Genomic DNA, 14,490 nt, shown 5'->3' with positions numbered 1-14,490 from the left:
AGATCTAATTCATCAACGAGGATGCCCGGCGAGCCAGCGTTTCGCAGCCACCGAGCGGGCGATGCCGTGCGCGCTATATGGGGAGCGCAGCGCGCACGCCACCCAGTGGCGGCGAGCAAGCATATCTCCGGCCCACGGTTTCGCGCTCTGCGTGGTAGGAGAGAGACACACTGACGGGAGGTGAGGCGCGCGGTAGGGAAGAAGGGCTCGGGAGCAACCGAAAATCGCGTGACTCGCGAAGGGCGCAGCACCTGAACGATAGGGAGCAAAAAGGCCGCGCCCGAACCGCAACAGATGGCGCCACCGGCAAGACGGAGACGAAACAGCTGAGAGCGTATGCACACGCTCTCAGCTGTTTGTTTTGTTTTGTTTGTTTGCGCTTTTTCTGACTTTGGCACCAAAGAAAATGCAAGAGCCTCTCTTGAAGGAGGAGATATTCTTCTGATGCTGACTGACTCACGAATAGACTATGGGTGCTTTCGGAAGTTGGAGCAGCAAAAAGTGCGGGATTTCTTGGGCTTGTCAATGAGGAAAGGGGAGGGGGGCTTGATCTACATGTTTTTGTTTCATTTTTAATCCTAAGCTTTTTCTGATCGTAACGTGAACGAACATATTATGTTTGAGCATGCCGTGCCGTAATACATGCACAAAGCGGAAGTGTAGTCGGCAAAGGAAAAAAAGAAAAGGAAGGCTGGGGGGAGGTAAAAACGAAGAAAGTGCGACTGTTGACAAAGTGAGATAAAGTGCAGGCAGAAAACAATTGGCCATTTTACGCACAACATTTGAGCACTCTGTGTTGATTTGTGTAATCTGACGCACGCCCGTGAATGAAACTGATGCTAGAATAACCGAAGTAGCGATCGCAGATGCCTGTTTTGTCTATAACAATGTCTGCCTTTATACTAGTTAGTTCGAACTACGTAATATGCCTCTTAATATATGTACGTATAAACAACGCAGGCTGGCACCGCTACCACTGTTTTATGTATTGCACTAAAACGTTACAGAAGCATATTCTTTACAGCAGAATACGCTACGCAATGTCCATAGCACAAGCTTATGTTTACATTATGTTGCCTACCTTATGTTGCCTGATGCATAGGACTGAGCCCACCGATTCCGCGCACTTGTATAGGCTGAACCAAGCTCCATTCGGCGCCTCCTCAAGCGGACCATGGAGCGTTCACATTTTTGTTTCATAAGCAGACTCCGTTCGTGTTTGATTGGTTCACGTAAACGACATGTCTAAGTCCCGGCGTACCTTGAAAGTAGCTCTTGGTGCGCAAATAGGAGACGCTGAGCCTGAGTATGGAGAGCTTGTCCAGCTTGGAGAGCACGTTCTGGTCGAAAGGCAGCAGGCTGGCCAGCGTGTCCAGCTCGGCGTTCAGACGCTCCCGGTGCCGCTTGCTAGGGTTGGACTTGACCGGCTGACCATTCGGGCCTTCCTTCGGTGCCACTCGTACGCTGTTCGGGTATGACATAGAAGAAAAAAAAAAAAGCCGACAGGGTTCGTGAGTGGGGAGCTCTACGTCGCATAACAGGCAAGGACAATGAACGCATAATGAGCCCCTAACTATTAACTGAGTTTCATTCAGGAAAAAAAAAATTCCCTTGAAGCATATAGCCAACAGACGTGTCATCGCAATGAATATACTGGCTATGGAAACGAACAACAAAGCGTGAGCTATGGTGTTGGGATGCTAAGCACGAGGTCGCGGGATCGAATCCCGGCCACGGCGGCAGCACTTCAATGGGGACGAATGCGAAAACACCCGTGAAGTTAGATTTAGGTGCACGCTAAAGAAACCCAGCTGGTCTAAATTATTCCGCAGTCCCACACTCCGGCGTTCCTCATAATGAGATTGCGGTTACGGCACGTAAAGCCCCATAATTTGTTTTATTAACAAAGCGTGCATACGAAATAAGTTATGATGCTGCGCATGACACCTGAAAAGACACTGCGCAATATTCAAGAAAAGCAATACTCATCGACAAGGGTCCAATAATGTATGCTGATACAAGCTTTGACACTTTTCGCTTGACGTAATATACATATGCTACCTCTGTTTCAGTGCAATTGTTTCATCTAGCGATAAATTTGGTCTGAGTGGGCTTCGGATGACACCCGTACACTTCTTCCAATGTGTAGCCACAATAATGTCGATACCAAGCTTGACAATCAGTCTAAATATCAGTTAAGATTCGTGAGGATAACGTAGAGAGAGGTACAGTATAATGGCATATAAGACGTGTACGAGGGTCCTATGCATGTAACATAGACCACATGTCGCGCTTACAGGACGTGCTGTAACTGTTTTAAAGGCTACTTTGATGTAAATACCGAGTCGCAAGTTTCCATGGGTGCATCTTTAATCGAGTAGTTACGCTTCATGGCATGTAGTTTACGTTAAGTCATTGTGCTGATCAATTTGACTAGCGGATAAAGAGCATTTACATTGGTTTTACAATAAACCTTAATTGAGTGCGATGCCTCAACTTAGCAATCCTAGGCATGCCGGTACCGGTCGGCGATCATTTCAGTTTAGCTTATGAGCATTCGCACACCTGCACTACTGGAAGTTGTGCTTGTGCAGTGAATTGTGCTAAAAAAATCGAATTAACAAAAATAAGATTTGGTTTTGAAACACCACGATTTAACAGAGGCGCGTTAACTAAAAACTCCCGTAGGATACGAGATTTACTTTAATGTGTCTCCTTGCGCACAAAATAAGGAAAGGGCAACGATATCTGCATCTGGCTTTGCAACTTCACAAATCTTGAGGCTCTATCTTGTCACAGAAGAGAAAATTGGGCGAGTTGGTGGTGATTCATGTTTCGTAAATTAACAGCGCAAAACCGACAAGGACGAAAGAAACGAAGAGCACGACACTGGCGCTGACTAAGAACTGAAGTTTATTTGGAGGAAAGTCACATTTATATACACAGGCCAACACGTCAACAGCTAAGCGATTGTGCATGCGCATTAGGAGCCAACCTGGTGAGTGACAGGTCATCAGGATGGATCCTGATGCACATGTACAATCGCTTAGTTGTGGACATGTTGGCCTGTGTTGGCCTGTGTATATAAATGTGAGTTTTCTCAAAATAAACTTCAGTTGTTAGTCAGCACCAGTGTCGTGGTCTTCCTGTACCCACGTGTTGCGTTATACAAATGTTCGACGGCACTACGGGCGTTAAATTCGTCCCTGACAAAATGACAAACGTCGCCGTGCATTTTACAGATCCTGCGTGCAAGTTGCAGAGGGACTTATCGGAGACATTTCGAATGCTCGCAACATTTGTTAGCTGTGGCCATAGCAACTACATACGTGCGCCCATTTATTTGTAATACATTGGTCTCCGCCATTGACGATGGAGCCGCACGCACACACACTCTCTCTCTCATCACACACACACACACACACACACACACACACACGCACGCGCACACACCACACACGCACGCACACGCACACACGCACACACACACACACACACACACACACACACACACACACACACACACACACACACACACACACACACACACACACACACCTCTGTATGCGAAAACACGTTGTGCGAACAGTGAAAGTAGAAACTGAACTGACGTGTAAGGTATCCGCCTGCCGCGACAGCTGAGTAGCTGTGGTGTGTTGACCACGAGGCTGCCGGTTCGATTCCCGACCATGGCGGCCGCATTCTGATTGGGGCTGAATGCAAGAACGCTCGTGTGTCGAGCTTCTAGGGCGCGTTAAAGAACGCCAGGCGATCGAAATAAATCCGTCTCTCATATCCCCGTGAGTTGTTATATTCCATTAAACCAGGCAATTTATTTTTCAACTAGGGTATAACCTGTACTTGCTACGCTGTTACCATGTATTGTATGTACGGCACGACTTGCCAGTATAGAAGCTTACACATTTCATAAGGTCGTATTGCGGGTGCGTAGGACCGGCCACCAAGTGAGTCACGACTGGTCCTGCGACCGCAAAGTAAAAATGTCGATTTGCACTCAACGAAAGCGCTCTCTTTTCCAATGACGGCACAAGTCGTCGATATATCGACGCCGCGATCTCACTGCTGAGAAGCGATGTGCAGGGGAGCGGTGAAGTGCTCCTTAATTGAGGTTCCCGTGAGCTCGGCTGTATACGCGAACGCCCTTAAAGAAACTTAATGGAGGCTAAGTTTCTTTCGCAATCGATAGCGCCAACTGCACGAATTCGCGTATGTAGTACATATGCCTGTCAGTGCATATGGACGCATACGTATAAACTGAAGGCAACGCGCGCCATTGCAAATATGTCGTCAATGATTTAGCAACGGCGAGTGCTTTTTGAGCAGGTTTGTAAGAGACGCCACAATTCCGCTCGATGCGCTTTCGCCGTCGGGCGCGGTGGGAGGCAAGCAGGGGAAGCGAAGACATCAGCGCATGATGTACAAAGGCCGTCGTGAGCGCTGGTGACGAACGTGAATACCAAGCGCATACTAAACGTTGCGGCCTCAAAACATGACATGTACGTATTACTTGAAAGAGCCTTATTCTTATCCGGCCCTCCCCCTCGCTTTTTTTTTTTCAGTGGCTGATAGTGCAGTGATGATGACAGCCATGTTAAGGACGTGGCAGCTTAGCGTTTATATATGCTGGCAATCAGAGAAGTGTACTATTGTAACTATTGTACTATTTCAAGTAATGTTCCACATTCAAAGAACATATTCAGATTTTCCCCTTGTTTCCTTCCTTTCTTCTTTCTTTCTTCCCTTTCGCAATAAAGTGTAACTGTTGGCTTTACGGCTGGACAGGACGCTGACCAGAACAAGCGAATACGTGAGAGAGGAGGGGAAAGAGAGGGGGCGTTAAGCGTATAGACAGAGAGAGAGAAGACGTAAGGGAAAGGCAAGGATGTTAACCAGGCTGAGCCCGCTAGGCTACCTTGGACTGGGAAGGGGAAAGGCGATTGAAAGAGGAGAAGGTTGAAAGAAGTTCACAGTTTGCACCGCTACACACGCAAGCGTTCCTCGCTGAGTCAGTCACAGGCGGTCATACAGGTGTGTGATGCCTGGAATACCCATCCGGTATCATGGGTTGTTCAGCGTGCGAAACTGCATGTCGAGGAACAAACATTTGCGCAACAGCAGCAACACGGGCCTTGCCTTACGTGGAAAGCAGTCGGACTAGCATTGCCTTGCAGTAGCGCTTGCCTTGCGCGAGAGTTAGTTCCGGTGTTCCGTTATTTGAGCATGCGGACATGTGTGTTAAATGACAATGTGATCCATGGCTTACAAAACAAGGCGACATTCCGTTTCTTCGTAAAAAAAAACAATTCCCGTTATAAAGCATCCACGACGTCTCTTGCTAAACAAATGACGATAGAATGATTGCAGGTTTGGGCGGAATATTTTCTTCCTGCGGCAGAAATAAAACAAATCAATGCCCAGGCAATGATATAAACACCGATAAAAAGAAGTATCTGACAATCGCGCTTGATTGAACTTGCGGCTCGTAATGAAAGTGCTACAATCCCTATATTTTGCTCGTGTGGGTGCATGTGCTTCAGAATTGACAGAAGTTTGTTTATTTATCATTCCCATTTACTGTATACACGCCAGCCCATATTTTGTCCGATTTTCCAGTTGCGAAACTCAGCAAGGCGTCTTCGTAGAGTTTCGTATAATGAAAGCACAGGTATCAGTTGCGTACGGCTTATTGCTCCTATGGTTAGCGTTGCGAAACTGAAAGCATATACGAGAACTTCGCCCACAGTGGTATAGCTTGGTGTCATACCACAGTGGTATGGCGTTGCGCTGCTGAGTTCGAGGGTCGCGGCTTCGATCCCGGCCGCGGAGGTCGTCGCATTTCGATGGGGCGAAATGCAAAAGGACCCGTGTACTTAGACTAGGCCTGCACGTTGAGGAACCCCCAGACGGTCGTAGTCACTACGGCGTGCCTTATAACCAGTTCGTGGGTTTGACACGTAAACCCGCGGAACGCATAATTTTAACGAGCCCCGCGGTGATTCTGCAAATTCTCTTCTCTTGTTTCGTCACTTGGTTCACCTTCAAATCACGCTATACGATGCGATGAGAGGCTTGTGAAACACCTCTGCTCGTTGCCTTGTGCTAAGCGTTCTTCAAATGAGGAAAAAGTGCGTTCCGTAGCGGAAATTTAACGCGGACTCGTACACCGCGGCGACGATGCACTCAGCCGTTATACGAACGAACGCCCCTCGAGTGAATCGACACGAACGTGCTTGCACCGCACCGCCACGTTTACAATCCGCCATAAAACTTGATATCCATGTTCGTTGGCTACGTACGCCTCTTTAGTGCCGCGTTTGAAGCGGTGAGCGAGCCAAGTCCGATCTCAGGTGGAAGAACGAAAACAAAAACCCGCATAACACGAACAACGAACTGCAATCAAAGCAGGCGTTGAGAGCATGTCCCTAGGTCACCTCGAAAGCTCGGCTAAAATGAACGGCAGATGAAGGAGCAGCTGTCTATGCAAATGAACACTCAGCTCAGCCAGAGAATGATGAAAGAAAAAGAAAACCGACAAAAGGAGAGAGGGGGAGACGTCTGACCTCAAAAGCAAAACTAACGAACATAACGATCGGAATCGCGAAGTCCTTGGGGGAAGGGGGAGGATGAGGATGATGAAGTAGCGGTGGCAAAAACGGGAGAAGAAAGAGCGCTAGTAGCGAAGACGAAACCAAGTCCTTTCGCGTACCAAGCAACCGCCGTGGAGCGTCGCGTTCCGGAGCGGCACGGCGCTGCGGTAGTGCTGCCAACTCAATACGTGGTTCCGCCAGCCAGCGTGTGGAAAACGATCCTCCTCTTCTTCAACAACTTCGCCGCTGCAGGCCTTGCATTGCCTCCTGGCTTCCCCTTCAGCCGCCGAACCCTTTCCTCATTCCGTACTCGCGCTCCATCCCTCCTCCCGCTTGCTATGCCATTACGCTTACGACGTGCCGCCCCTAGCCGCGCGCGCGCGGCCGGCGCATTCAATCAAGATGGCGTGCCTGGCGAACATCTCGTTTGCGCGTTGACCGCTGGGCGCGCTGCGAACATTACCCGGCCCCGCGGCGCTAATTCGGTTGACTGGGTGCCGAGGTTCCGTTCCGCCTTTCTTCGTCGTTTCCTACATTTCTTTTTTTTTTTTTCTCACTCGAACCTGTGTGTCGTGGTAAGCTGCAGCAGCAGCTCGGCGCACACGAGGTGGGAGATAACCGCCGTGCACCGCCGCCTGGCGCGCGAACCACCTTCGCGTACCGCCGCGTATAAAGGGTCTTCTTCCTTCGCACTTAGTTTGGCCCGGGATAGCATTTATAATACGCGCACAAAGAACCGCGCGCCAGAGGAAGAAAGAGCAGCGTCTCGCTTTTCGCGCGCGTTCCGGCCTTCCCGCGGTAAGAGGACCGCGCTAAAGTGCGCACTTGCAGGCCGCGCTGCCTGCTGCTCGAGAGCCGCCTCTTCGCTTTCGTCTCGCGAGAGGCAGCTTCGCCGCGAGAAAGCGCACGCCAGCCGGCTCTTTAGGAGGAAGCACACCCCGTGGCCACCGACGTACTCCGCCTCTCAATTCACGCCTTCTCTGTCTTGCCTCTTTCCTTCTCACGGTTCTTACGTTTCAGCTTCTTTACGTATCTTTTGTGCGGAACATCAATGGTTTGGAGAAGCTGTTTAGACGTACGCTTTGAGGCCGCCCAGACTTCCGTAATTCGCTGGTTTTATTTCTATTATATTTTTTAAAGCAGCATGGGCACATTAAGGATATGCGCAGAAAGGCGTGAGTAGTCCTTTAACGCTGGTTTCTTCCTTTTTTTTTTAAATGTCTGTTCTCGTTGCTTCCGGCTACATCTATATTTTTTTAATGATTCAGCTGCAAATATTTATACCACGGTCAGTTAACGCTGGCGTAAGCCTTTTTCGCTCGACATTTTATAAGAAACGTGGCACACAGGTGTTCCGTTTGCACTTGCAAAAGCTATAGAACGGTTGCGATACTCTATATCACATCGATGTATTTCACCACATCGTTTTCCGCAGCATTTTAAGCAATCGTCGAAAGTTTAGTCGGGCGTCTTGTGTCCGTGCCCGTATCGATGGTATCAGTAGCATGTGTCGATGTTATACAAGAGGAATAAACACATTAGAGTGGATATCTGTCGCATGGGACATGATACGGAAGCCCTCAGAAGCGGATGTGGGAAAAAATTTCCAGCCAACGTGGTAAAACTACATAGTTGAAGTGGACCGACGGGTCGAATGTTTCCGAAGAAACGCTGGAAAAGAAGATAGTAAGTTGTTTTGTCTCGCATGATAATTGACACCAAATTAGGCTCTAGAAATCTGTTCTCTTATATGTCAAAAAGCAAGGGCCTCGAGCGTGGTAACCTGCCCTTCCAAATACCATGTCGTGTCCTACGAATGACCAAGAGCCCCAGCCTACACAAAGCACAAATGAATAGCAGGGGTCATCACGCTATCTGCGAACATGCATAAATATTGTCCTTCCAGTCATCCCAGTATCAAACATTCAACTCTCCTAATCGCGGCGATGTGACGGCCTCACGATTGCAGAGAGAGAGCGAGGGGAAAGCGAGTCGCCCCTGGTTGGCAAGAGGACGCATGCGATGCGGTGACTCGCACAGATCGGTGTAACTGAGCGTATTACTCCAACATTATTTCAAGAAAAGGAGAAACAGTATCACGTGGCACTGAAGTACACTATAAAAAGTTTGCACCTTTTGGGTTGTATCTTTGTCTAACAACAATATTCGTCATCTGTCTTGCTTGCGTTTTCTTTCTTGAAAACGCTGCGCTGGCTTCTTTACTGTCAAGAATGATACGTCACGCTGATAACGCGCGCGGCGTTCGTGAACGGGAAGTGCCGTGCGCGCAGCGTTAAAGAAAGGAAAGGCGCGCAAGATGTATTACAATTATTGTTGCGCGACAAGATAAGCCTCAAAGGGCGCAAACATTCCTTAGGGTGTACCAAATGAGAGTAACATTTATACGTTTCAGTTTCGTCCTCACTCATGAAGCGGAGTAACATGCGCAGTACCAAGACGACGCAAGAAACGACGAGCACATCTGTTCTTTCTTTTCTTTTTCGTTGCCTGGAGTGAGCAGAGACGCCGTAGAAAAAAAATCCCCAAACCGAGTTCCTGGTATGTGCTTAGTATAGCTCCGAGCGTGGAAACGACTGCTGTTCGAACGAGTGCGCATCGGGCGTCTGACCTTCCCGCGTTATAGTACCAGAGAGGAGAACAGCGATTGCTGTCGGCTTCTGCGCACCTTTTTGCATAGCAGAGTGATTAGCGTCAACCGTGTCATTACGAGGGCCATCTTTCAGGGGCCTGTCCGTCCGTCCCGCTGGCAGAGGCATCACCACTACCCTCCCCTCCTTTTTTTTACCTCTAGTTTTCTTTGTCCCATTCGCACAGAATCCGGCAGCGCCGGTTCTTCACTGCCCGCCACGAGGATGCCGTCTTGCCAACTCCTCGCACTCTGGCCGGGATTGCACAAAAGCGGGCGCTACGGGAGATGATGCGATAGGAGTCGTGTGCGCTTCGACGCGTCTACGGAATCACACGGGGCAAGCGTTCTTTTGCGCGCTTCGAAACCAACCACGTTCGTCGCGTGTCAAGGCCGCCATTTGAAGCTTTGTTACATTGTCAAATTAGAGACGGTAAAACGACATGCTGTCTTCTTTTTTCATCGGTCTTCGATGCGTATGCAGTGTTCTTGCATTATGACACAGAGACGTGTGCATAGTACATCTAGAACAAGCGCGAAACCATCCAGGTCGTCGAGTGCAAATGTGTAGAGCTAAGGAAGTTAGATGTATTTTGGATGGCGACTGGTCAGAAACCGGAATAATATATGGAGTTTTACGTCCTAAAGTAGCACAGCCGGCTACAAGAGACGCCATGACAGGTGCTACGGACTAATATTAACCAACTGGTGTTCTTAACGCGCACATTTGTGTACATCTCGTGTACATCTTGGTACACGAGTGCGTTTTGCATTATGCGGTCATCAGAAGCGGCCGCGATGCATGGCTGGGAATCGAGCTTGGCTCCTGGCACTCATCAACAGGAGTCTCGTAAGAATGAACGGTTTCCACACAAATGAAATTCACCTCTCGGACACTCGTATATGTAGCACACAGAATAGTGAGACTAACAGTTGTCCCATCCGTCATGTCTGTGGCTATTCAGGTAAAACAATTACACGTTTACCTTCTAGTTTGTTTCGTTGGTATGCGTTTGGCGCACTTCACGCAGAGCCTCTTCCAAGCTGTATTATCTGTCAACGCATTGCAGCGCACAACCTGGCGAGCGGCCAACGCGGCCTCTCTACTGTAATTACATATCGGGCACACCGGTGCCGACAACGGCGAAGACGGACACAATAACGCGACAGATGAAGATTCCCGCGATTTCCACCGTGTCCCGCGCGGGCGCGCCAGCGTCGCTCAAGCGCGCACTCGGAGCCCCGAGCATCATTTGTCAACGAGCGCGTACAAGACCCGCCACGCGATCTCCGATAACCTCCGCCGCACGGCAGCTCTGCCGCGACGGTTTATACGCGTATGTTACACATACATTAGTGAGCACGCGCGCGCAGCACACACGCACGCGCTGTACACGAACGCCAGGTGGCGAGCACACGCGTTTTGCGAGGCGCGACGCGCCAGCCGCCTTGCGTCACCGTGCGCTCGGCTATCGCGGCCTGAGCCAAGCAAGAAGAGCCCACGGTTCTGGCTCGCGGTTTATCGCCCGTTCTAAGCTTTTCCTTCTTGCCAGGGGTCGCGCTTATCTCTAGCGAGGGATCGGGCGACGACGCTCATTACCCTCGTTTTATCAGCAAAAGGGCGTGCTCTTTTCACCGTGGTCATCAAAACCGAAAACGAGCAAGGAAAAATCTGAACTCGGCGCCCTCTGGCGGTGGCCATGCGGGCTTGCTATCATCGCGGCGTTCGTTACCGCGCAGCCGTTGCGAAGAGTGAAGTATAAGAAAAAAAAAGAGACTCGGGAGAGAAAGAGAGAGAGGCACTGGAGAGCAGGCTCATTAAATATCTATGTCCCGCGCTCGGCTTTGACGACGGTCGTTTCTGTTTGGCTAATGATTCCCGAAACCGGCGCTGGCGTTCCTTTTTGTGTATGTAGCTGAGTATATACGTGGCAAGGCGTAGCGGTTGCCCATGTCTAGGAGCTTCGGGGCGCCATCCTCGTGTACGAAGAGATTCCTTAATTATATATTCATGTTTTTTTTTCTTCTTCGGATATCCGCGGGTTCCCCAGACCGTGATCGCCAAACCGTGTTGTTCTATCCGTCCTCTGTTCCCTGCTTTACCCTCGTTGGTAGATCGCAGGGTCGCATGTTGGCCACATTTTGGGCACGAATACACTCGAACACGCTCAAATTTACTGCACGTATAACACCAAAGCATTCGACGAGGTCTACTTATGCAAACGAATTCGCCAAAGCTGACAGCTCAGAAGTTGACCAGCAGTACACTGTGTTGTAATGCTTTGTATATATGCAGTGACCGGCGTGGACAGAAGAACAAAAGCATGAGGAGCACGGCAGAATAGGGTATAAGTTGGTAGAACGTTGCCATACCACGATTTGACTTAACTTGTAAGATAGCATGACGCCACATGTATATACATGCACCTAAACCCCTGCCTCATGGCGATCGAGAGGACCGTGGAAATTTCCATTCAATTTAAATTTTGCCAATTTGATGGCAACACGACCGCATAAGGATGTCGGTTATAAGGACCTTAGCTCACTTTCTTATGAGAATACCAAATTCCAAAAGCTGGCTTCCCTGAAACTTCATGTTTTCTTTTGGAAGGCGCACAGTGACGCACCTGTAAACTTTGCCCACCGTGCTACAGAATTTGGACCCAGTCCCAGCCGGCGTCAGCCCGAGCGGGTTTCAAAGCATTGCTGTGTGGAACTGTGAGACAGTCTATGGGCGTTGTGCCAGGCTCCTCACCGAGTGCGCGTAGACTATCGCTTTTTCGCACCTCCGTCTCTCTTCTTTGGTCTCTCTCTCTTTTTCCTTTACTATTACTCCTTCCTCCAGTATACACTGTATGCAACTGGACACTTATCCTGGTTGGCCTCGCTGTGTTCTTATCTAATGTTTCTATCTCAAACGGGAACGGACGCGTTGCATGCAGTTGTCGCAACTAGCAGCAGTCGTTCATTCACGAGCTCACATTGGCCAACGTATACGCCACGTAGCGAAGTGTTAATAAATCGCTAAGCCTAACACGCGCCGAGACTGCGGGCGCCGCGAAAGGATATACGCCGTTGTATAACCGCCTCCCAGCGGCGCAATCAATTCGGACACGCGCGCGCGTCATTTCGCGCATGCGCCGTACATATCCCCAACCCAACCCGCTTGCATCCGCCCCTCCCACGAGTACACGTTCTCCCCACCCCGCGTGCAACGCTTGTCGTCGTTGATGAAGCAGCCCGAGGCCGGACGACCCCGACCCAATTGTGCGTCGCGCCCAACCCGCGGTGACACGTTGCGTCAACTAGGCGGCGCTGACATCGAGGCACCCTAGCGCCAACAAAACGCGAAGCGCAGAGCCGAGGGTGGGTCGCATGCGCTGTGATGGCGCGTATAAGGGACGGCCCGGTGTATTTCTATGCTGGCTTCCGTTGGAGCATGCCTTGGGAAAGAGAGAAAGCAGATGAAGGCGGAGTGAAGCGAGGCCTAACGAGCACGTCAGTGGTCGCAAATTCTGAGAAACATCGGCAGAGTGGTGCGAAACTGCTGTGGCCGCTTCTCGACCTCTCATACGAGAGTTTTAGATTACGGTATGCAAGATGCTTATGCAAGCGCATACCCGCGAGCCAGCTTGGGTCTCAGCCAAACACAAGCAGTCATTGGGTTCTTGGGTAAGCAACCTGCTTCATTCCCCTAATCTAAATATACTTATTCTTTCGAGTCTACGTAGTAAACCAGGGTCCATAGTCGCAAAACTTCTACACGCGTGAGGACAGTGCCTCGATGGCAGACGCTCATACACTCAACGCTCATCATAGCGATTAGGATAAACACACGATCACCGCGGCGGTGACCATTCTTTGCAGAAAGAAAGAAAGAAAGAAAGAAAGAAAGAAAGAAAGAAAGAAAGAAAGAAAGAAAGGAAGAAAGAAAAGAAGAAAGCCGGGTTTACTGTGCACGAATGAAAACAATCAATAGCGGAAGGCGCTTGCGATCTTACGCAATAGCACTTCTTACGCTCTTACGTAATAACTGTTCGTATGAAAATTCAAGCCAACCTCGATGCTGGAAATATTATTAGCGAAGCGGCTGGCCAGTGCCAAAAAGCACTTACGAAAGAAAACGAGAATTCGGCTCTAGAAGCTTTGCGAGTACGGGCCAAGTATACTCGTGTTCCTAAAACTCCTTACGCAAGAACCTACGCAAGAAGCAGTCAGCATTCCTGCGTCCGCCACTCGTGGCGTTGATTGGTATGTGACGAGACGATCGCCGCGTCTATGGCCAACTGCGGACGGCATAATTAAGTATGCGAAGTTATCTGATCAAGGGCCAATAGGCACACACACACACACACACACACACACACACACACACACACACACACACACACACACACACACACACACACATATATATATATATATATATATATATATATATATATATATATATATATATATATATATATATAGTGTGTGTGTGTGTGTGTGTGTGTGTGCAATTACGCTATCAATCAATGTGCAGTAAGAGTTTCGCACGTGCTGTATATAAAGATGACGCATGGAAAGGTGCCTGTGCCATTGTGCATTCCCAATTAACAACTTTGCCGGAAAACATTATTTTATCGGTAAACACAGCCACTGAATTGCAGTATCATAGTGCATGCATAGTAGTCCTCCATAAAGAAAGCCATAAAATCCCAATAAAGAAAAGCGTCAGGCAGGGAGATGCGATCTCTCCAATGCTATTCACAGCGTGTTTACAGGAGGTATTCAGAGACTTGGATTGGGAAGAATTGGGGATAAGAGTTAATGGAGAGTATACCTTAGTGACTTGCGATTCGCTGATGATATTGCCGCGCTTAGTAACTCAAGGGACCAATGGCAATGCATGCTCACTGACCTGGAAAGGCAAAGCAGAAGGGTGGGTCTAAAAATTAATCTGCAGAAAACTGAAGTAATGTTTAACAGTCTCGAAAGACAACAGCACAGTTTACGATAGGTAGCGAGGCACTGGAAGTGGTAAAGGAATACATCTACTTAGGACAGGTAGTGACCGCGGATCCGGATCATGAGACTGAATAATCAGAAGAATAAGAATGGGCTGGGGTGCATTTGGCAGGCATTCTCAGATCATGAACAGCAGGTTACCTTTATCTCTCAAAAGAAAAGTGCATAACAGCTGCATCTTACCAGTACTCACGTACGGGGCAGAAACCTGGAAGCTTACGAAAC

General features: G+C 49.2%; 1 protein-coding gene across 1 annotated transcript in view; it reads right to left on the bottom strand.

Annotated features, from left to right (window-relative positions):
* Positions 1-14,490, bottom strand: part of ss (aryl hydrocarbon receptor spineless) — a 179,008-nt gene that overhangs the window by 102,502 nt on the left and 62,016 nt on the right. Inside the window, exon 2 of the mRNA XM_075697542.1 lies at positions 1,262-1,464. Coding sequence (XP_075553657.1) covers positions 1,262-1,464 — 203 coding nt within the window. The remainder of the gene's footprint in view (positions 1-1,261; positions 1,465-14,490) is intronic.

This window comes from Dermacentor variabilis, chromosome 6, assembly GCF_050947875.1.
Source record: "Dermacentor variabilis isolate Ectoservices chromosome 6, ASM5094787v1, whole genome shotgun sequence".
Taxonomy (NCBI): domain Eukaryota; kingdom Metazoa; phylum Arthropoda; class Arachnida; order Ixodida; family Ixodidae; genus Dermacentor; species Dermacentor variabilis.
The sequence above is the reverse complement of the archived record's forward strand: the minus strand, read 5'-3'. Positions and strand labels throughout refer to the sequence as shown.